Genomic DNA, 24,087 nt, shown 5'->3' with positions numbered 1-24,087 from the left:
AGGTCCAGGCCAGGGCTGGGTTGAGGCACCTCTTCCCGGGCCAGGCAGGTCGGGGGTGAGGGTGGGGGTGGGGGGTGCTTAATAGGCTGCTGTGCAGTTGCGCAGCTTAGACGGAATTAAGTTCATGACTAGCTGTCTATTCCCTGCATATAATCCCTTCACTGCTTCCCTTTCTCCACCACAAACTTATTGTCCTGACCTTCAAAGCTCTCCATATAAAAGCCTTCCCTTTTCTGAACTATTATCTTTCCAAGAGGCTGAGTCCTGCCACTTTCCCTCTGCTATCTATGCCAGCCTTGGCCACCTGCTCATCTACTTCTCCCACAAGCACCACAGCGCTTTGTCTCCTGCAGTCCCTTACTCCCAGTGGAAAATTCTAAAGCCACCAGTTTATCCTCCCTCACGTCCCTCCTCAAAGCTACACACCTTAATGCATAAAGAATACTGCCCTCTCAAAACAGCAAAGCAGGAGATGAGTTATTACTGCTACTGACCAGCTAAAAATTGCCCACAGAACTAGTCCATGCTAAATTATATTACATTTGTTATCAACATCCTTCCTCACCCCTACTCACTTGTCTCATTTTTATGAATGTAAGACCTTCAGGGGACTATATGTTTGTACAGTGCTTTAGCACAATGGGAGCATGACCTGATTGAGGTCTCTAGGCACTACTGCAATACAAATGTTAAATAACTAGGGCTGTTGATTAATTGCAGTTAACTCACCTGATTAACTCAAAAAAATTAATCGTGATTAAAAAATAATCACAATTAATCGCAGTTTTAATTGCGCTGTTAAACAATAGAATACCAATTAAAATTTTTTAAATATTTTTGGATGTTTTTCTACATTTTCAAATATATTAACTTCAACTACAACACAGAATACAAAGTGTACAGTGCTCACTTTATATTATTTTTATTACAAATATTTGCACTGTAAAAATAACAAAATAGTATTTTTAAATTCACTGCATACAAGTACTGTAGTGCAATCTCTTTATTGTGAAAATACAACTTACAAATGTAGATTTTTGTTATTGTTACATAACCGTACTCAAAAACAAAACAATGTAAAACTTTAGAACCTACAAGTCCACTCAGCTCTACTTCTTGTTCAACCAATCACTAAGACAAACACTAAGACTGCTATAACATGAAATATATGTCAGAATGAGGGTAAAACAGAGCAGCAGACATACAATTCTTCCCCCAAGTAGTTGAGTCACAAATTTAATTAACGCATTATCTTTTTAACGAGCATCATCAGCATGTCTTCTGAAATGATGGCTGAAACATGAAGGGTCATACAAATGTTTAGCATATCTGGCATGTAAATACCTTGCAATGCTGGCTACAAAAGTGCCATGCGAATGCCTGTTCTCACTTTCAGGTGACATTGTAAATAAGAATCAAGAAGCATTACCCCCCATAAATGTAAACAAACTTGTTTGTCTTAGCCCTGGTCTACACTACAAGGTTAGGTTGAATTTAGCCACATTAGGTAGATTTTATAAGCAATGCGGCTACACAACCAACCCCGTTCCGTCAACCTAAAGGGCTCTTAAAATCGACTGCTGTACTCCTCCCCAGCAAGGGGAGTAGTGCTAAAATCTACCTTCCTGGGTTGAAGGTGGGGTAATGTAGATGCAGCGTTCTGCAATTCAATGGTATCGGCCTGCTATTCCAGAGTGCTCCAATGTGACTGCTCTGGACAGTGCTTTCAACTCCGATGAACTAGCCAGGTACACAGAAAAAGCCCTAGGAACTTCTGAATTTCATTTCCTGTTTGGTCAGCGTGGCGATCTCAGCAGCACAGGTGACCATGCAGTCCCAGAATCGGAAACAAGCTCCAGCATGGACAGAAAGGGAGACACTGGATCTGATTGCTATATGGGGAGAAGAATCTGTGCAGGCAGAACTCCAATGAAAAAGAAGAAATGCTAACAAAAATGCCAAAATCTCACAGGGCATTGTGGAGAGAGGCTACACCAGGGACACACAGCAGTGCCACGTGAAAGTTGAGCTCAGGGAAGCCTACCAAAAGACAAAGGAGGCAAATGGTCGCTCCGGGTCAGAGCCCCATATATGTCGCTTCTATGATCAGCTGCATGCCATTCTAGTGGGGGACCCTACCCCATCACTGTCCGTGGACACCTGCAAGGGGGGAGTCTCACACAACACGGAGGAGTAGTTTGTGGATGAGGAAGAGAAGGAAGAGGAGAATGCGCAGCAGGCAAGCGGAGAATCCGTTCTCCCCAGCAGCCAGGACCTTTTCATCACCCTGGAGCCAATACCCTCCCAAGGCGGGTTCCCTGACCCTGAAGCCAGAGAAGGCACCTCTGGTGAGTGCACATTTGTAACTACACTACAGGGGTTAAAAGCAATTGTGTTTAATGTTTGATTTGCCCTGAAGAATTGGGATGCATTTGCGACCAGTACAGCAACTGGAAAAGTCTGTTAACGTGTCTGGGGATGGAGAGGAAATCCTCCAGGGACATCTCCATGAAGCTCTCCTGGAGGTACTCTGAAAGCCTTTGTAGAAGGTTTCTGGGGAGGGCTGCCTTATTTTGTCCTCCACGGTAGAACACTTTACCATGCCAAGCCAGTAGCAAGCAGTCTGGAATCATTGCAGCAAAAACCATGGCAGCGAATGGTCCTGGGTTTTGGTCACATTCATGCACCATTCGGTCTTTATCTTTCTGTCAGCCTCAGGAGATTGATATTATTCATGGTCACCTGGTTGAAATAGGCAAATTTTTGTAAGGGAACAGTAAAAGGACCCCGTTCATGCTGGGCTGTTTGCACTTGGCTAAAAGGGATCATCCCAGAGAATAGCCATGTGGTGGAGTGGGGGACAGGTGTGTGCTGCACATTCACCCGAAAACCGCAGCCTCTCCTTTTAAATGGCAAACCCAACTGGCTTGCTATGGGAAAGGAGGGCACTGCAGTTAGAAGCCATTCCCACATGTTATGAAGGCGGAAAAAGCCAACTATAGCTGCATGGAAACCAAATTCTGTTGCCCAGACATGTGTGATGTGTCACTATACCCGCAGGCGCTCAATATAAAAGGCAAAATGCGACCTTATACCTAAAGCACATGGGCTGTCTGCTGTGAATTGCTTGATTCACTGTGAAAGTCTCCCTTTTGTTCTCAGAAATGTATCTTCTTAAATTTTATTCTCCCTTTTTATCCCCCCTGCAGGTGCAAATGTTTATATGCTCCCCATATCATATCCGTCCTTGAGGTTATCACAGATTAGAAGGCAAAAAAACAAAAACAAAAACAAAAAAAAACTGCACTTGCGATGATATGTTTTCTGAGCTCATGCAGTCCTCCCACATGGATAGGGCACAGCTGAATGCATGGAGGCATTCGGTGGCAGAGGCCAGGAAAGCATACAGTGAGCGTGATCAGAACACGCAGGAGGCGATGCTGAGGCTAATGTGGGAGCAAATGGACATGATTAGGCATCTGGTGGAGCTGCAGGAAAGGCAAGAGCACAGACCGCTGCTATATCCATTGTATAACCACCTGACCTCCTCACCAAGTTCCATATCCTCCTCACCCAGATGCCCAAGAACACGTTGGGGGAGGCTCCAGGCACCCAGCCACTCCACTCCAGAGGATGGCCCAAGCAACAGAAGGCTGTCATTCAAACAGCTCTGATTTGTGGTGTGGCTACAATAAGCAATGTGGACTTGTCCTTCCCTCCTCCCCCACCCCACCCGGAGTACCTTGTCAGTGATCCCCCCCCCCTTTTTTTTAAATAAACAAAGAATGCATGGATTCAACACAATAGGGATTTTATTTCCTTTGCCAGCTGTGGTCAAAGTGGGGAGGGGGACTGGCTTACAGGGAAGTAAATTCAACAAAGGGGGCAGTTTTGCATCAAGGAGAAACACATACAACTGTCATACTGTAGCATGGCCAGTCATGAAACTATTTTTCAAAGCCTCTCTGACGCGCAGTGTGCCTAGCTGTGCTCTTCTAATCGCCCTGGTGTCTGGCTGCTCAAAATTGGCCGCCAGGCGATTTGCCTCAACCTCCCACCCTGCCATAAACGTCTCCCCCTTACTCTCACAGATATTATGGAGCACACAGCAAGCAGCAATAATAATGGGAATGTTCGTTGCACTAAGGTCTAACCTAGTCAGCAAACAGCGCCAGCGAGCTTTTAAAAGTCCAAAGACACATTCTACCACCATTCTGCACTTGCTCGGCCTGTAGTTGAACTGCTCCTTACTAGTGTCCAGGCTGCCTGTGTATGACTTCATGAGCCATGGGAGCAAGGGGTAGGCTGGGTCCCCAAGGATAAGTATTGGCATTTGAACATCCCCAACGGTTATTTTCTGGTCTGGGAAGTAAGTCCCTTCTTGCAGCTGCTCAAACAGCCCTGAGTTCCTAAAGATGCGAGCGTCATGCACCTTTCCTGGCCATCCCACGTTGGTGTCAGTGAAACGTCCCTTATGATCCAGTACCATTGGCTTGCAGCACCATTGACAAGTACCCCTTGCAGTTTACGTACTGGTTGGCAAGGTGGTCCGGTGCCAAGATAGCGGGATGCATTCTATCGCCCCACCACAGTTAGGGAACCCCATTGCAGCAAAGCCATCCACTATGACCTGCACATTTCCCAGACTCACTACCCTTGTTAGCAGAAGGTCACTGACTGCATTGGCTACTTGGATCACAGCAGCGCCCACAGTAGATTTGCCCAATCTGAATTGATTCCAGACTGACCGGTAGCAGTCAGGCTTTGCAAGCTTCCACAGGGCTATTACCACTTGCTTCTCAACTGTGAGGGCAGCTCTCATCTCGGTATTCCTGCACTTCAGGGCAGGGAAAAACAACTCAAAGTTCCAGGAAAGTGGCCTTATGCATGCGAAAGTTTTGCAGCCACTGGGGATCATCCCATACCTGCAACACTATGCAGTCCCAGCAGTCTGTGATTGTTTGCTGGGCCCAAAATCGGTGTTCCACTGTATCAACCTGCCCCACTGTCGCCATGATGTCGCAATTGGCACATCCTGTGCTTTCAGGAACGTCTGTGTCCATGTCCTCCTCGTGCTGGCGTCTCCTAGCCAGGTTCTGCACATACCGCTGGATAATGCACGAGGTGTTTACAATGCTCACAACAGCAGCACTGAGCTGAGCGGGCTCCATATTTGCCATGCTATGGCATCTGCATGGGTAACCCAGGAAAAAAGGTGCAAAATGATTGTTTGCCATTGCTTTCACAGAGGGAGGGAGGGAGGGGAGACTGACTACATGTACCCAAAACCACACGCGACGATGTTTTTGCCCCATCAGTCATTGGAAGCATAACCCAGAATTCGAATGGGCAGCAGGGACCGTGGGATAGCTACCCACGGTGGACCATCCATGAGTTGATGTTAGCCACGGTATTGAGGATGCACTCCGCCGACCTACTGCACTTAGTGGGGATGTACACAATCAACTGTATAAAATCGCTTTCTAAAGATCAACTTCTATAAAATCGACCTAATTTCGTAGTGTAGACATACCCTTAGTGACTGGTTGAACAAGAGGTATAACTGAGTGGACTTGTAGGTTCTAAAGTTTTACATTATTTTGTTTTTGAGTGCAGTTATGTAACAACAACAAAAATCTACATTTGTAAGTTGTACTTTCACAATAAAGAGATTGTGCTACAGTACTTGTGTGCGGTGAATTGAAAAATACTATTTTGTTTATCATTTTTACTGTGCAAATATTTGTAATAAAAAATAAATATAAAGTGGGCACTGTACACTTTGTATTGTTATAACTGAAATCAACATATTTAAAAAAGTAGAAAACATCCAAAAATATTTAAATAAATGGTATTCTATTATTGTTTAACAGTGCGATTAACCACAATTTTTTAATCACTTCACATCCCTATAAATAACAGTAATAAAAAAAAAAAACTCCACATCACATTTCTCACCATATTTTAATAACTGTATAGTCGTTTAAGTTTTGTTCCAAAGCAAACAACTTTAGCACGTATTTTCACTAAATACTGCTTCCTTTCTACAGAGATTCTGAAAATATTAGTTCTATTGGGCTTGATTTTCAGAGGTATCATAGAATCATAGAATATCAGGGGTGGAAGAGACCTCAGGAGATCATCTAGTCCAACCCCCTGCTCAAAGCAGGACCAATCCCCAATTAAATCATCCCAGCCAGGGCTTTGTCAAGCCTGACCTTAAAAACTTCTAAGGAAGGAGACTCCACCACCTCCCTAGGTAACGCATTCCAGTGCTTCACCACCCTCCTAGTGAAAAAGTTTTTTCCTAATATCCAACCTACACCTCCCCCACTGCAACATGAGACCATTACTCCTCGTTCTGTCATCTGCTACCACTGAGAACAGTCTAGAGCCATCCTCTTTGGAATCCCCTTTCAAGTAGTTGAAAGCAGCTATCAAATCCCCCCTCATTCTCCTCTTCCGCAGACTAAACAATCCCAGTTCCCTCAGCCTCTCTTCAAAAGTCATGTGTTCCAGTCCCCTAATCATTTTTGTTGCCCTCCACTGGACATTTTCCAATTTTTCCACATCCTTCTTGTAGTGTGGAGCCCAAAACTGGACACAGTACTCCAGATGAGGCCTCACCAATGTCGAATAGAGGGGAACAACCTTTTGCTTCATTGCGCATCCTAAAGAATAATCTACTTTGAACATATTTACTCCTTCAAGTGGATTCTAATGTTAATGGCATCAGTTTCTGACTCTACCTCCAATTCATTCAGCCTCTGGATTCGTGGAGTAAAATGAAGTTTATCGACATCACATGCAAATGGTGGCTGCCAGTCCTGGGGAAAGAGAAAAGCTTCAGTAAACAGAATAGAAAAATTCAATACATTCTTTGTGTTTACAAACTAGATACACCAAAAGTTAAAATAAAGCCAAACCCAAAGACAGCCTCACTTCTCCTCCATTTCAAATATGAAGAAATGTAGTATTTTCCCCAAATGATCTCACAATACACAAACATATTCACACACTGAAGGTAAGAAAAAGCAAAGCACTTTACAATGCTGTCTTCTAAAAATTGGAAGTTTTTTTATTCAGGTTCGATTCTTTTTGCTTTCATTAAGAAATTATGTTCATTGTGTCTTTAAATAGATTGTTTTGACATGTAATGAAATAGATCTTCCACTGATACTCTGAAACTAAAGATGTGACTCACAAAGATTAGCCTTTAATCTCACAGACAGACATACACACACACACACAAATCAAAAAGAAAAGGAGTACTTGTAGCACCTTAGAGACTAACACATTTATTTGAGCATAAGCTTTCGTGAGCTACAGCTCACTTCATCAGATGCATGTCACAGAGTTAGGACGTCCACTGTAACTGCAAGGTCGCACTCCAAAATGGGCAGGCATCATGTGTCAGCTAGAGATCTTGTCTGTCAAGCAGAAATAGTAGGTGTCCTTGGCAGAGCCTACTGTGCCATTTCCTTCATACAGGAAAAGACCCTTGTGGTGGAGAGAACATAGTTACAACCTCCAGACACAGTCTGTTCAAATGTTACATATGCCACTTATTTGCTTTTTCCTGTTAGGAATTTTTGCTCTCAACATATAAATTAAACAGGTTCATTGGCCACAAAACCAACTGCAATGCACAGTATTGAGTGTATTCCTGAAAAGGCAATTAGCTGGAATCAGAGACTTTCAAATGCTCAGGAGACACACAAGCACATCAGGTAAACAGTTTCTTTGCTTCTCATACCTCATAGACTTTAAGATCAGAATGGACCATCGTGATCATCTAGCCTGAGCTCCTGTACATTGCAAGGCCACAAAACCTCACCCAGCCACTCCTGTAATAGACCCCTCACCTCTGACTGAGTTACTGAAGTCCTCAAATCATGGTTTAAAAAGACTTCAAGTTACAGCGAATCCACCATTTACACCAGTTTAAACCTGCAAGTGCCTCAGACCCCATGCTGCAGAGGAAGGCAAAGAGTCTCTGCCTGATCTCCAAGCAACAGCAGCTATGTTGTCAACCAAAAATAACTACTTTAGGAGTATCTTGTTTAAAAATATTCAGAAATAGCTGAAATATATTTAACAAGAAAACACAATACACGCCACCACTCTTACTTCGACAGAGATCATCTAAAGTTGGTGGGTAGCATTGACCTAAGATTACAAAGCAATAGTATCTCTCAGACCGCTAACATTTATCACATGCAATGTAGTTATACCCATATGTGTCTAATATTCTGGGACTGACATATATATCACAGCCAGGTGGGTGCAGTAATCTCTCTTATTGGACCAATAAAGAGATTACTGTCACACCAACTGGCTGTGATATATATGAGATGAGGTGGGTGAGGTATAGTGTTTATTTAGAAGAGCCAAATTTAGCTTAGTTTAAATCTGATACCAATTTCTTATATATCAAGGTATCTTTTTTTTCTCTGTAACTATAGAAGGATAGTAATAGTAATAAGAACTTCTGATATTGAAGTGACACAGTATCAGGTGACCAGGGAAGATCATATTTGCCTTTTCCTCAATGACTCCTTGGGGACTAGGCAATATGGACATGGGTAGTATGTTTGTTATTTTAGCAGGAACATACAAACATGAAAAATGTAATAGTCTCAAACCCAATCTCCATAGATTTTCAAGACTTTTTCACTATTACAGTGATGTCACATGCAATAGGGTTTCTTTACTATTATTACTTTTGATTTATACCCTTAAATTGGCGCAATTGTGCAGCATGAGAAGATCATGTCCAACGTCACACAGGAAGCCTGTGGCAGAGCCAGAATGCTGAAAAATTGGAGCTAGTTCAGGAAGAGCCACAATAATGATTCATAATGAGGAAAACTCACTTACAATGAGGTAACTTGCCAGGAAGCAGATTTCTAACATTACAGAGCTCTTTGTTAGCAGACAAAGATCCAATGGACTGGAAGCTGAAATCACCAAAGTCCAAAGTGGAACTAAGGCTATGTCTACACTTGCCATTTAAAGCACAAAAAGTCGCTTTTTTGCACTAAAACCGAGGGAACGTCTACACTTGTTAATGACTTTTTGCAGTGAAACTCAGAAGTTTCACCGCAAAAAGAAAACCACCTTCATGAGAGGCATACAGCTCTTTCTGCACTGTTGTGAAAGTGAAGACACGTGCTACCTGTGTAAACACCATTTAGCCTCCAGAGGATATCCCACAGTTCTAAAAGTGACCACTCTGGCCAGCATCTCCGCTGCTCTGATAAATGGACATCCGCCCCTCCCCCTGTAAGCCCCAGGAAGTTTGAAACTCCATTTCCTGCTGCGAGTGCTCATCTGCCCAGGTGACCATGGCTGTTCCACATACCAAACGATCCCCTGCTTGAAGCAACACTGAGCTACTGGACCAGATCAGTGTTTGGGGAGAGGAGGTTGTGCAGTGCCAGCTGCATTCCAGCCATAGGAATTTCAATAACTATGAGCAGACTGCATGCAGATTGCAGAAAGGGCATAACAGGGATACCCTGCAGTACAGAGCGAAGGTGAAGGAGCTGAGGAACGCATACCACAAGGCAAGGGAGGCAAACCGTCAGTCTGGTGCTGCACCACAAAGCTGCTGTTTTTGCAGTGAGTTGGATGCAATCCTAAGCGGTGACCCCACCTCCATTGCAAAGAGCCCAGTGGATACTTCATGTCTGGAGTCAGTGAAAAGTGGCCCTAGCCAGGAGGAGGAGATCACAGATGAAGAGGAGGAGGCTGAGGAAGCTGTGGAGCCCGTTGTTGTGTGCACTCAGGACCCCTTCTCTACTCTGGAGGTGTCTAGCCAGTGTGAGTGGCCACTGGCTGCTGAGGCAGAGGCAGGAGAGCAGAGCTCTGGAAAGTTGCTTTGCTTTGACAATGCATAAAGCAGGTTGAGGGCACAGAAAAGTACTACGATGGCTGTGCTTGTGTGCTGGGTGCCCTCCCTTCATGCTAGCCCTTTTCAGAATGCGTGTATGCAATAAATCCTCTAACCCTGTGTTCCCTCACCATTGCTGGGTTCTTGTGCATCGTGGATGCTTGACTTTTGTCACCAAGAGAGTGATTTCTTACCAGTGGTGTATTGCAACATACACTGTGATTTCTGTATGTACGTTTCACAGCAATGTGTTGCTTTTGTCTCCTCAGAAGAGACTGTGGAAGACCCACCCCCCACTGTAGCAGACCGTCTGTGAAGTATAAGAAAGCAGCCAAGATGCACTAGGGCAGATGTGTTTCATGAGGTGATTCAGCACTCCCAAGAGGAGACACATGATAAAAATAAATGGAGAGAAACCATGACAAAGTGGAAAGAGGGAGAGAACTGAGACTGAAAAAAGAGAATAATGCTTTCTATAGGGAAGCCACAGAGAGGCTAAACAACATTCTGGAGTCAGACAGATATGTTGCATTCTCTCATTACACTGCAGAGTGACCTGATTCATGTCCGCCCCCCCTTGCGGCGGGTGCAGAATTCTTTCCCATGCACTCCCCAAACTCCCACTGCACATTCTTATAGGCTCGCTGTAAATTTTTTCCATTCCTCGACAATCCACAGCCACAGACAGCTTGTCAAGCAACAGCTGGAGTTATACACAGCTGTAAGGTATAAGGGTGTTTTCTCTGTTTTTAAAATAAAAGCACAAATTTTTCAAAAAGAAGCTTTATTTGTGTGTTCACATTTCTGTACATGTCATCACAGCTACAAGTCAACTAGCACTTCATCTTCACTGGCGTTACAAACAGAACCGCCATGTAGCACAGCACATGCCGTTAACACTTCCTTTCCCAAGCACAGCAGCAAAATTTAATGATTTTCATTTGCAAAAACTTTTCCCTCAAGGCATCCCGGATCCTAACTGCCACACATCGTGCCCCTCTAATAGCCCTGGTATCCACTAGCGCCTGCAAAACCATGGAAAAATACCCCTTACGATTTGTATACTCGGTGCCAAGGTGGGCCGCGGCAACAATAGGGATGTGCGTACCATCTATCGCCCCTCCACAGTTAGGGAAGCCCATTTCTGCAAAGCCATCCAAAATGTCATGCACATTACCAAGAGTCACGGTCTTGCACAGTAGGATGCGATTAATGGCCTTGCACACTTGAGTTACCATGGCACCAACGGTCGATCTCCCCACTCCAAACTGGTTTACAAGCGACCAGTAGCTATCTGGAGTCACCAGCTTCCACAATGCGATTGCCACACACTTCTCTACAAAAAGAAAAGGAGTACTTGTGGCATCTTAGAGACTTCTCTACAGTGATTGCAGCTCTCAGTCTGGTGTCCTTGCAAAGTAGGGTCTGGGGAAAGCTCAGCACGTTGTTCCATGAAGGTGGCTCTCCACATCCAAAAGTTTTGAAGCCACTGGTCATAATCCCAGACATGCGTAACAATATGATCCCACAACTCTGAGCTAGCTTCCCTAGCTGTTCCACAGTACACAGCTCCTCAGTTAATGCCAAAAGCAATCAAATGTTACTTCTTTCAATTTCAGGCAGCTCATCATGCATCTCTGACTGCAGCTCTCTTTACAGGTTTAGGAACAGCTGCACTGCCAAGCGTGATGTGCAAGTGACAACTATCAGAGTAGTGGACAGGAGTCCATTCCTGCTTGTAGATGTGGCAGGGAAAAAAAGCCAGACAGCAGGGGGTTTTAAAAAATGCTGCAAAAGAAACAAGGAAGCAATGCGGCTGCTGGGACACGAAGCAGTGCATCACAGGGCACTGAGCAGGGACCCAGAATGCCTTCCGCTCACCTCCCTTCCCACAAGACCTATCAAGTGAGCTGCACTGTGGGATAGCTGCCCTATAGCGCTGCTCTCATCAGCAATGAAAGTGCTGTAATGTAAACATTCTCTGATGCCTGAGGAATTAAGTGAGTACACAAACCAGCGCTTTTCTTTCACCGGTTCCCTATCACCAGTGAAATTTACAGCGCAAAAACTCTGCAAGTGTAGACATACCCTAAGATATAAATGGGTAATTAACCATTGCACAAATTCCCAAGGGATGGCAAGATTTGAAGTCTTTCTAAAAGATATGATCTAGTTTCATTCCAGAAATCTTTGAACTAGATCACTTAGCTAAACTCTAGGGTCTGTGTTATGCAGGAGGTCAGACCAGATAATCATAATGGACCCTTCTAGCCTTAAAATATATGAAAGGGAACTTTTACACTAAAGATTAAATAAAGGGAGTTTGTATCATTTGAATGTCTAATAACCTATACATATGTCAAGAGCAGCACTTATTCTAGGATGCAAACAAAGCTGTCCATCGTCTCATAGGAATAGCATATTGACAAGCTGCATGCATGAATCCTAGAGTTCTATGCACACTCCACAATGCCTATAATAGTCCTGAGCCAGTTGATCAGTTTCAGGGAGCTCCTGCTTTTAACCAGCCAATACTTAAATACTTCCTGTACAACTCACCTAGTCACTGTAAAACTTCTCTCCCTTGGCTAACCATACAGTCTGTTATGATGAAAATTTCTGTTACTTAATAAAATTACGTAACACCAGAGAGCCCAAACTCTCACTATGACTGACTTTCTACAGTTCGTAGTTTTTAAACCAGAGGGGCCTGAAAAATCATGACACTTTGACACTGAAATCTTTTGGGGGCAATTTTTAGCTGATACTCTGAAGCTATTTAATGAAGTTTGTTTAAACTTTTCTGAAAAATTCTACATTTACTCAGATTATATACTGAAAATTTTGGACAGGAACTGTGTGTTTCCTATAAAACACTGGTTTCAGAGTAGCAGCCGTGTTAGTCTGTATCCGCAAAAAGAAAAGGAGTACTTGTGGCACCTTAGAGGCTAACAAATTTATTTGAGCGATGAAGTGAGCTGTAGCTCACGAAAGCTTATGCTCAAATAAATTTGTTAGTCTCTAAAGTGCCACAAGTACTCCTTTTCTTTCTATAAAACACTGTTTTCAGAAAAGATCTACAATGATATGAGGTCAGTCCAACCTGCCTTTAGAAACTATCTATTTAGCTCATCCAAGAGAAGGATAAGAGGTAGCTTGATCACAGTCTACAAATACCTCCATGAGGAGAATATTTATGATGATAGAGCGCTTTTTATTCTAGCGAACAATAGTATAACAATATCCAATGGCTAGAGCTGAAACTACCAAAAGTTCAATCTACAAAATAAGGCATAGATTTTTTAACAGTGAGGGTAATCAATCTCTGGAACAATTTACCTAGGGATGTGATGGATTCTCCTTCATTTGAAATCAAGTGAAATCTTGTTTGGAAAAAAAAAAAAAAAAATGGTTACCTACCTTCCGGAACTGTTGTTCTCCAAGATGTGCTGCTCATGTCCATTCCAAGTAGGTGTGTGCACGCCATATGCACAGCCACTGGAAGGTTTTTCTCCTAGTGGTATCTGTTGGGTCGCCTCAGATGACCCCTGCAGTCGCACCCTGCCAACCCTCCACCTCTTCAGTTCCTCCTTGCCAGCTGGGGTAGGCAGATGGGTCTTGGAATGGACATGAGCAACACATCTCGACGAAGAGGAGTTATGGAAGGTAGGTAACTTTTTTCTTCGAGTGCTTGCTCAGGTCAATTCCAAGTAGGTGACTCCCAAGCAGTTGAACAGGAGGAGTTGGAGCTCATTGACTGCGGATTGCAGCACCACTCTGCCACATACAGCATCTTCTCTAGCTTGCTGTGTAATGCAAAGTGAAGGTGTGGCCAGACGACTACATTGCTACCCTCCAGATGTCCTGGATCGAAACCTGGGCCAGGAATGCTGCAGAGGAAGCCTAAGCCCTTGTGGAATGTGCTGTCAGCACTGGAGCAGGTACCTTTGCCAGGTCGTACCATGCACAGATACAGGACGTAATCCATGATGAGATTCTTTGGGACAAGATCGGGAGGCCCTTCAATCTGTCTCCTGTGGCCACAAAGAGCTGAGTTGACCTGCAAAATGGTTTTGTCCTCTTGATGTAAAAGGCCAATGCTCACCTTACATCCATAGAATGAAGTCTTCGCTCTCGGTTACTGGCATGCAGTCTTGGGTAAAAGACCGGGAGGAATATGTCCTGATTCGTGTGAAATTGCAAGACGACCTTCGGAAGTAAGGCTGGGTGAGGACAAAACAGGACAGGACCTTGTCCTTGTAGGAGACCAGGTTATGGAGGCTCAGATGTGAGGGCCTTAATCTCAGAAACCCTCCTGGCCGATGTTATGGCTACCAGGAATGCTACCTTCCAGGATAGACAGAGCAGCAAACGTGCTAGGGGTTCAAACAGGGGCCACATGAGTCTCCATAGTACTAGACTGAAGCCCCAGGGAGGAACTGGTTGTTACACTTGAGGGTACAGCCTGACCAGTCCCTTGAGAAAGCGGCTGACGATTGGTGAAGACTGATTGGCTGGTGACCCGGGGTGAAATGCCGAAATCGCGGCCAAATGGATCTTGATTGATGACACTGACAGCCCTCACTATTTTAGGTACAAGTAGTCCAGAATGAAGGGTGCTGATGACTGTGTAGATGACGTGCCCTTTGCATCGACCACATAGAGAATCTTTTCCACTTAGTCAGGTACGTGGCCCACATGGATGGTTTTCTGCTGCCTAGGAGGACCTCTCCGATGGGTCCTGACCATTTCAACTCGCAGAAGTTTAGCCGTGATTCCATGCCATGAGGTGGAGAAACTAGAGATTCAGATGCTGAAAGTGGACATGGTCCTGGGTGACCAAAGGGGCAGACCAATTGAAGCCTCCACTGACAGGTGTAGGAGTGTGGTGTACCAGTACTGACACGGCCAGGTCGGAAGTTATCTTCTTACTGACCTTCAGCAACACCTTGTGTAGGAGTGGAATTGTCGGGAATGCATAGAAAAGCTGGCCCCTCAATGGGAGGAGGAATATGTCTGCAACTGAACCCAGGCTGTGATTCAGGAAGGAGCAGAATTGCAGGCACTTCCTGTTGTGTCTTGTTGCAAACAAGTCTACATGGTGAACTCCCCACGGTTGGAAGATTCTGTTCACAATGTTCGGGCGAATGGACCACTCGTGGCTGGAGAAGGACCTCCTGAGGTGGTCTGCCGAGTCATTCTGGGACCTTGAAAGGTAAGAAGCCTCAAGATGTATTGAGTGGGCTATGCAGAACTCCCACAGTTTGAGGGCTTCCTGACATAGGAGTGTGCTCCACCCTGTCTGTTTATATAGAACATTACTGTTATTGTTATATATATTATATGTTATAATTACATATATTGTCCGCTGTGACCGATACACATCTGCCCTCCAGGTGCACTCAGAAGGTCTGGCAGCCTAGGCACACCACTCTCAGCTCTCTGACATGGATATGTAGTGAGAGCTCCACCTGGGACCAGAGGCCTTCAGTCCAGAGTCTCCCCGGATGAGCTCCCCATCCCAGACACAGCGAGGGTTAAGGTCTGAAAAAGGGCACTCCTCCGCAGACAGCCTGCATATTCAGCCACCAAAGAAGGAACTCAATTACCCAATGGGACCACTGTCTAAGTGATTTCAGTTTGGATATACTGAAGCCAGCCAGGCTTGAAGAGGTCCGAGTCACAGTCTTGCATGCTATATGGCATACGTGCAGACAGCCATGTGACCCATGAACTTCAGGCAGTTCTGTGCCATGGTAATGGGGTAGCTTCTGAGGCCTTTTATGATGGCACAAATAGCCTGGAATTCGAACTCCAGAAGGAACACCCGGGCTTGGCCCGAGTCTAGTACTGCCCTTATGAACTCCACCCTCTGGATGGATGACAGGGTCGACTTTTGTATGTTTAACAAGCCTAACTTGTCGAATGTTGACTGTATCAAGCCAACGTCCGCTTCTACCTGCTCCCTGGTGTGGTCCTTGATCAGCCAGTCCTCTAGGTTCAGGTAAACCTGTACCTTCCACTTCCTCAGGAATACAGTGACACTTGATGAACACTCAAGGGGCTGCTGATAGGCCAAAAGGGAGGACCGTAAACTGGTAGTGGATATGGCTAACAATAGGAATCTTCTGTGTCCTGGGATAAAAATATCCATCCTTCAAATCAAGGGCGGCATACCAGTCCCCCGGATCCAGGGAGGAGATAAAGGAGACCATGTGGAACCTCAGCTTCTTGATGAATCTGTCGAGGTTTTGCAGGTCCATGATGGCACTGAGACTGCTTGGCTTTCAGGGTCAGGAAGTAGAGGGAGTAGAAACCCTTGCCCCTTAGCACTTGAGGGACCTCCTCTACTGCTCCCACTTTTAGGAGTGTCTACAGCTCTTGGATCAGAAGTTGCTCATGAGAAGGGTCCCTGAAGTGGTAAGGAGGGAGACAACTAAACAGTAGGGAGTATCCCAGTCATATCATGTATAGCACCCAGCAGTCTGAAGTAATCTCGGCCCATGCACAATACAAATGAGATAAACGGTCTTAAAAACACAGGGGTGATAGATCCAGTACTTGAACTGGTGCACCGCCCTCAGCCACACTCTCAAAAGTTCTGCTTCAGCCCAGATCCTTGGGTGGATGAAGGAGGAGGAGGACACCTTATCCTATAATTCCTGCCACACTTCCTGCTATAATCTTGCCTACGTTGAGATTGATAGAAGTGAGGTAGGAGTTGTGTTTTAAGGGTTTCCTCTGAGGAGCCAGGGTATGGAGCCCAAGTGACTTGAGAGTCTGTCTGCTTGGAGAAAAGGGAAAAGCCCACGAAGGAAGGTCCCATATGGTCTGTATGGTGCCATGAGGGCTATCAGCTCCCTAGCCACCTCAAACGTTTCCAGTGTGGAAGGTAGCTCTAGTATCTCTCCACGACTCTCACTCGGGAGGGAGTCCAGTGGTACTGGACACAATTGACCTTTCAATGGGACCCAAGTCAACGATACTGCTCTGAGTAATACAGAGCTTGAGTAGCTTGGCGCAGTCAAACTCCATTCAAGTCCTTATACTCTGCTGGCCTCACCGTAGGCGAGCACCCGATTAGTCGTCTTTTGCTTCTTGCAAGGCACCGGTGATTGGGAGTGGTGCCACACATTTCCAGGTGGCTAAATATATAATTAATGCCAATCAGCATGGTTTCATGGGAGGTCAGTTTTGTCAAACAATCTGGGTTTTTTGTGTTTTAGAGAAGACTAAAGGTCTGATTGATACAGGCAATTGTGTTGTTACAGTACACTTTGATTTCTCAAAGGCATTTGACCTAGTTCCACATGATGTTGTGATTTTAAAAATTGCAATATATGGAATTATAGGGCACACATTATATGGATTAAAAACTGACTCATTGACTGATCTCAGAATGTAGTTGTTAATGGGGAGATATCAATGAATGGGGGCTATTTTTAGCAGAGTCCCCCAAGGATCGGTTCTTAGTCCAACACTATTCAATATTTTTATCACCAATCTAAATCATTATATAAATCTTTGTAAAATGTGCATAAGACAATGATTGGTGAGGTAGCAAATAATGAGAACATGTTACTGCTACAGAGTGATCTGAATTCACCTGGTTAAATGGTCACAATCCAACAAAATGCATTTTAATACAGCCAAAAACAAGGTAATACTTTGGGGAACTAAGCATACAAGCCATACTTTACAGGATCATAGATTATCTTGGAAAGCAGTGATTCAGAAAAGGATTTAAAGGTTCATTGTAGATAAGCGCCTCAACATGACAACAGTGCAATGGCGTGACAAAACGAGCCAATGCAATCCTTGGATTTATAAAACGGGGACTATCAAGTAGAAGTAGAGAGGTGATCTTAGATCCATATGCTGCATTAGCAAGCCCATCACCAGAATACAGAGTCCAGTTCCTATGTCCATGCTTCAAGAAGGATGTGGAAATACTGGAAAGAGGTCAAAGGAGGACCACAAGAATGATCCAGGAGCCGAAAAACAAGCTTTACAATATGAGGTTTAAGGAGCTCAACTTATTCAGCTTTTCAAAGAGAAGGCTGAGAGGAGATTTGATCACTTTTGTACAGGTACTTAACACACAAGGAGAAAGACATTTGATATTCGGGGGAAGCTGAAGATAGACAAACTCTACCTTGAAATAAGGTGCAATTTCCTAGCACTGAAGGGTCATTAAACACTGGAACAGCTTACCATGTGAGGTGGTGGACTGACCATCAGTTGGAGTTTTAATATAAGAAAGCATATATTTTAGAACAGTACCTCAATTCAGCTTATGAGAGAAGTTCTATGACCTGTGTGCGCAGGGCCTGGGCTGGATGGTTATGATGGTGGTCCCTTCTGGCCTTGGACTCTGTCAATCTCCGAATTCCCCTGCTCAAGCCACAATCAAGGAAGAAGGCCACACTGGTTAAAAAACTGACATGGTTTAGAGGGGAAATTAAGGCAGCTCTAAAAAATAATACATAACAAAGGGGAAGTTGATACTTCCGAATATAAAGAAGAAGCCAGGAATTGTAGAAAATTGATATGGGAAACAAAGGGACAAAACAAGAAATCTATAGCCAGCACAGTTACAGACAATAAGGAGGAATTTAAGTATATTAGGAACAAACAGAATTCTAACAATGATATTGGTCCACTACTAAATACAAATGGTAGAATTATCAATAATAATGCAAAAGAGACAAACATTCAATAAATATTTCTGTTCTGTATTTAGGGAAAAACAGATAATGTCATATAATATGATGACAACAGTCTTTCCGTTCCATTAGTATTTTGGGAGAATGTTAAACAGCAGCTATTGAAGTCAGACAAGATAACTTGCATGTACTTGTTTCAAAAGAGCTGGCTGAGGAGCAGCCCACTGGACCGTTAACACTGATTTTCAATAAGTCTTAGAACACTGGGGGAGTTCCAGAAGACTGGAAGAAAGCTAATGTTGTGCCAATATATAAAAAGCGTAAATGGGTAATTACAGGCCCGCCAGTCTGACATCTATCCCAGATAAGATAATAAAGTGTCTGATACTGGACTCAATTAATTAAGAATTAAAGAAAGATAAGCTGTCCATAATGCAAGGATGCTGATAAATAGGTAAATAGAAAGGAGCATAAACACTGCAAAATTAAATGTAAAAATGCAATAAGAAAAGCCAAAAAGGAGTTTGAAGAACACCTAGCCAAAAACACAAAAGGTAATAAAATGTTTTTTAAGTACATCAGAAGGAGGAAGACTGCTAAACAACCAGTGGGGCCCCTGGACGATCGAGATACAAAAGGAGCACTTAAAGATGATAAAGTCATCGCAGAGAAACTAAATGAATTCTTTGCTTCAGTCTTCATGGCTGAGGATGTTAGGGAGATTCCCTGAGAAACCTGAGAAAGTCAACATGGTTTCTGTAAAGGGAGATCACATCTTACTTACCTAATTGAGTTATTTGAGGGGGTCAAACAAACATGTTGACAAGGGGGATCCAGTGGACATAGTGTACTTAGATTTCCAGAAAGCCTTTGACAAGGTCCCTCACCAAAGGCTCTTACTTAATTTAAGTTATCATGGGAAGATCTTTTCATGGATTAAGAATGGGTTAAAAGACAGGGAACAAAGGGTAGGAATAAATGGTAACTTATTCATAAATGATCTGGAGAAAGGGGTAAACAGTGAGGTGGCAAAGTCTGCAGATGATACTAAACTGCTCAAGATAGTTAAGACCAAAGCAGATTGTGAAGAACTTCAAAAAGATCTCACAAAGCTTATGTTATGTTCTTATAAAATGAAGAGGGTTCAGAGACTAGCCATGAGAATGACTAAACATAAACATAAGAATGGTCATACTGGGTCAGACCAAAGGTCCATCCAGACCAGTATCCTGTCTGCCGACAGTGGCCAATGGCAGGTGCCCCAGAGGGAGTGAATCGAACAGGTAATGACCAAGTGATCTCTCTCCTGCCATCCATCGCCACCCGCTGACAGAGGCTAGGGACACCATTCCTTACCCATCCTGAGTAATAGCCATTTATGGAGTTAACCTCCATGAATTTATCCAGTTCTCTTTTCAACCCTGTTATAGTCCTAGCCTTCACAACCTCCTCAGGCAAAAAGAAAAGGAGTACTTGTGGCACCTTAGAGACTAACCAATTTATTTGAGCATAAGCACGAATACAGACTAACACGGCTGTCACTCTGAACTCCTCAGATTGACTGCACTGTGTGAAGAAGAACTTCCTTTTGTTTTAAACCTGCTGCCCATTAATTTCATTTGGTGGCCCCTAGTTCTTATATTATGGGAACAAGTAAATAACTTTTCCTTATTCACTTTCTCCACACCACTCATGATTTTATAGACCTCTATCATATCCCCCCTTAGTCTCCTCTTTTCCAAGACGAAAAGTCCTAGCTTCTTTAATCTCTCCTCATATGGGTCCCGTTCCAACCCCCTAATGATTTTAGTTGCCCTTCTCTGAACCTTTTCTAATGCCAGTATATCTTTTTTGAGATGAGGAGACCACATCTGTATGCAGTATTAAAGATGTGGGCGTACCATGGATTTATATAAGGGCAATAAGATATTCTCCATCTTATTCTCTATCCCTTTTTTAATGATTCCTAACATCCTGTTTGCTTTTTCAACTTCCGCTGCAATTAAAGGATTAGAAAACATGCCTCACAAGGATAGACTCAAGGAGCTCAATCTGTTTAGATTAACAAAGGAAATGTTAAGGGGTGACTTGATCATCGGGTTGCCAACTTTTTAATTCCAGAAAAGGGGACACCCTTGCCCTACCCACTGCCCCGTCCCTTCCCTGAGGCCCCACCCCCTCCTCACTCCATCTCCTCTCCCACTGTTGCTTACTTTTATTACCTTTTGCTCATTTTCACTGCAAGGCCCAAACAGGCATATTTATTGTTTTGACAGATGTATTATACTAAGTTCAGGTTTTATTTGTTACAGGACACAAGTGCTGGCAGCAAAATAGTCAAAAAGGTAATTTTTAAAAAATGAAATTTCACAAAGGTTTTCATGGTTCTTTCCTTCCCCTCTTCCCATTTTTTGTAATCAGCTCCATGTTTTTTGTTCACTGAAGTTTGTGTGGAATTAGGACCACACATTATCACAGCTGCTATGGGTCCATTAAAGGCCCACTCCTAAAACCCAAATACAAATCCATAGAGCACAACTACAGAAATGCACACCTGTCCAGATACCTATATAAATAAATCTGTAGAAACTGATTCCCTCACCTACATGCAGATACACACGTGTATTCATGTGTTCACATCTAGCATGCACTAACACATACTTCCACATTATTTATTATTACAATTGTTGTTTAGTGCCTAGACACCCCAACTAAGATCAGGGATCCAGGGTGGTAGGCGCTAGACATACACATAAAAAGAGAGAGTCTGCAACAAAGAGTTTATAATATAGTTAGACAAACGTGGGGCAAAATGTATGATACATCAACTCTTTTGCAATTTCTGGTCAACAACATTCACTTTTTAAGAAATAATACATTTGTTTTTGAGTTCCCTTCTTTTTTAAAAACTTGTTATGAAATGAACACACACTTTAATGTCATCAATTTTTTGTGTGCAAGCCAGCAAAAGGAAAAAAAGTCAAAGAGTTAGGCTGCAAATTTTATTCACACAGGTACACACACACACAACAATTCACGCACCTCCCTACACAAAGACACAGTCTCACACACAATGCATGCATGCACACACTTGACTACAGAGACACTTTTTCATACACTTTTCCAGGGGCTGCCTAAATCACCCAGCTGGGAAGGGAGGAGGGTGTGCTGGAGGGGAAAAGATGCGGGGGGAGGGCCAAGGATGATAGCAGGGTGTGGGGGTTAGAGGGGGAAGTTAAGGAGAGAAGAGGGGGTTGGGGGGTATGTAGGGTGGATGGGGATACAGGTGAAGGCAGAAGGCTACAGGTGCATGAGGATGTGGGAGGCACAGGGGGAAACAGAGACATAATGGGAGTGCAGCAGTATATGGAGGTGAATGGGGTGCAGGGCTGTCGGGGGTGAGGGACACGCGGACGGTGGCTCTGGGAGGTAGAGAGGATAGGTGGGAAAGCACTGTAAGGGATACATGGCTGGGATGGGTAGGTATGGGGGACAGGACAGGATGGGACTGGGGAGGGATGCAGTGAGGGGGATGGGGGTGCAGCCCCATTCCCACCACTTGGAGACACATATACCTCAAACTCCTGGGCACTGGCAATGGGGCAACAGACAGATGGAGCTGCACATGCCTCAGCTCGAGCCCAGCCACATAAGGAGAGTGAGGAGAAGAGGACCGTCTGCAAGCATGGCCCTCAGCAGCTCCCAGTGTTTTGTGGCCTGCACTCAGATTACCTTGATGGGCCACATGCGGGCCGCCCATAGGTTGCCCACCACTGGACTACAAATGGCCCAACTTGATGATCACTTTAGATAAGCTATTACCAGCAGGAGAGTGGGGTGGGAGGAGGTATTGTTTCATGGTGTCTGTGTACATAATGTCTTCTGCGATTTCCACAGTATGCATCCGATGAAGTGAGCTGTAGCTCACGAAAGCTCATGCTCAAATAAATTGGTTAGTCTCTAAGGTGCCACAAGTCCTCCTTTTCTTTTTACTCTGAAAACTGGACTAGATGATCACAATGGTCCCATCTGGTCTTGGAATCTATTAATCATACCCCTCCTTCACAGGCAATGGGGAAAATAGGATTGCCTGCACTGGCCTCAACATGCTCATAACACTTGCAGCTCTGCATGAAGATAATGACTATAATCAAATCTCATGCTTCAGGGCGCCAGTGAATCACCAGCAGGGGTTAGAAAGGAATTTTTTCTTCCTATGAACAATTGGCTAGATATATTCTGGGTTCTTTCTACATGCCTTCCTCTGAAGAGTCAGAGAGTGGCCACTGCTCTGAGGTGGTTCAGATAATCCTCTTTTACATGTCTGGCTGGTGAGTCTTGCTCACAAGTTCATGGTCAAACTAATCTGGGGTAAGAAAGGAATTTAGCAAATTAAATCTAAGCAAATTAGGTGCCTAACTCCCATTGACTTTCAGTGTAAATTAGATGCTTCTGGAATCCCACTAGGTGCTTACCTGCATCTTCAGGTGACTGTATACCTTTGTTGTTTGCCTGACCATGTCAATATTACAGCTACAATTGAATAAACTAAACTGGAGTATAAATATACATAATATCAGCAAAATTCAATCTGAAATTCAAGTGATGTTCTTGTGAACTGAAAAAGAAAGGTTATTTACCAGTGCCTCTGTACATTCGCACTAATATTTCAAGTAACTCTCCTAACCAGTTGAATTTAACATGAGTTATTTTGGTTTATCTCAAAAGATTCATAGTTTTAAGGCCAAGGAGGGACCATTAATTTCTTATAATTTCACAGTATATACTCCATGTTGTGGTTTAACTAGAACATTAAATCAAGACTAGATATCAGTCAAAATTAAGACGCCAAGTGAACAAGAATCCACCATTTCCACCAGTCAACTATTCTGATGGTTAGTTACCCTTACTGTTAACATTTTCAATGCAGTAGTCATCCCCACTCTTCTTTATGGGTGCGAGACATGGATGACATACCAAAGCAATTAAGCATCTGTAGTGGTACCGCCAACACTGCCTTAGGAAGATTCTCTCTATCAGATGGGAAGATCATCACACCAATGCCAGTGTTCTCTCTGCGCCAACATCATCAGTGTTGAGGCAAAAATTATGAAACATCAACTTTGCTGGACTGGCCACTGTCTGCAGATGGGTGATACTTATATACCTCTTTTCTCAATTTAGTCATGGTAAGAGAATTCAAGAGGAAACGCTACAAGGACACCCAAATATATCTTAAGAAGGGAGGCACTGACTCCACGAATTGGGAAGAGTTGACTGACAATAGGGTGTGCAATGGCATCGCATCACCTATCAAGCTTCACCTCATTTTGAAGAGAATCGTCTTGCTCAAGAGGCTGAGAAACAGCAGAGGAAGGAAAGTGTACAACATCCTGGCCAGCAGTTGTGCTCTCTCCAAACAACCACCTGTCTTATATGTGGAAAAACCTATAGAGCACAGATTGGACTCCTGAGCCATCTTAAGTCTCTGAATGACCTTTCTCTCCCCAGTAGACATCACCCCCG

At 43.9% G+C, this 24,087-nt stretch overlaps 1 protein-coding gene across 18 annotated transcripts in view; it reads right to left on the bottom strand.

Annotated features, from left to right (window-relative positions):
- KDM5B (lysine demethylase 5B) overlaps positions 1–24,087 on the bottom strand; it is a 183,698-nt gene that overhangs the window by 144,152 nt on the left and 15,459 nt on the right. For all 18 annotated transcript variants that reach the window (XR_005223286.2, XM_043533827.1, XM_037885142.2 and 15 more), the window contains exon 2: positions 6,750–6,827. Coding sequence is in view for 17 of the 18 variants with exons in the window: in XM_043533827.1 (XP_043389762.1) it covers positions 6,750–6,827 (78 nt within the window). In the remaining variant the exon portion in view is untranslated. The remainder of the gene's footprint in view (positions 1–6,749; positions 6,828–24,087) is intronic.

This window comes from Chelonia mydas, chromosome 21 (genome assembly GCF_015237465.2).
Source record: "Chelonia mydas isolate rCheMyd1 chromosome 21, rCheMyd1.pri.v2, whole genome shotgun sequence".
NCBI lineage: Eukaryota > Metazoa > Chordata > Testudines > Cheloniidae > Chelonia > Chelonia mydas.
This window is presented reverse-complemented; position numbering and strand designations above follow the sequence as displayed.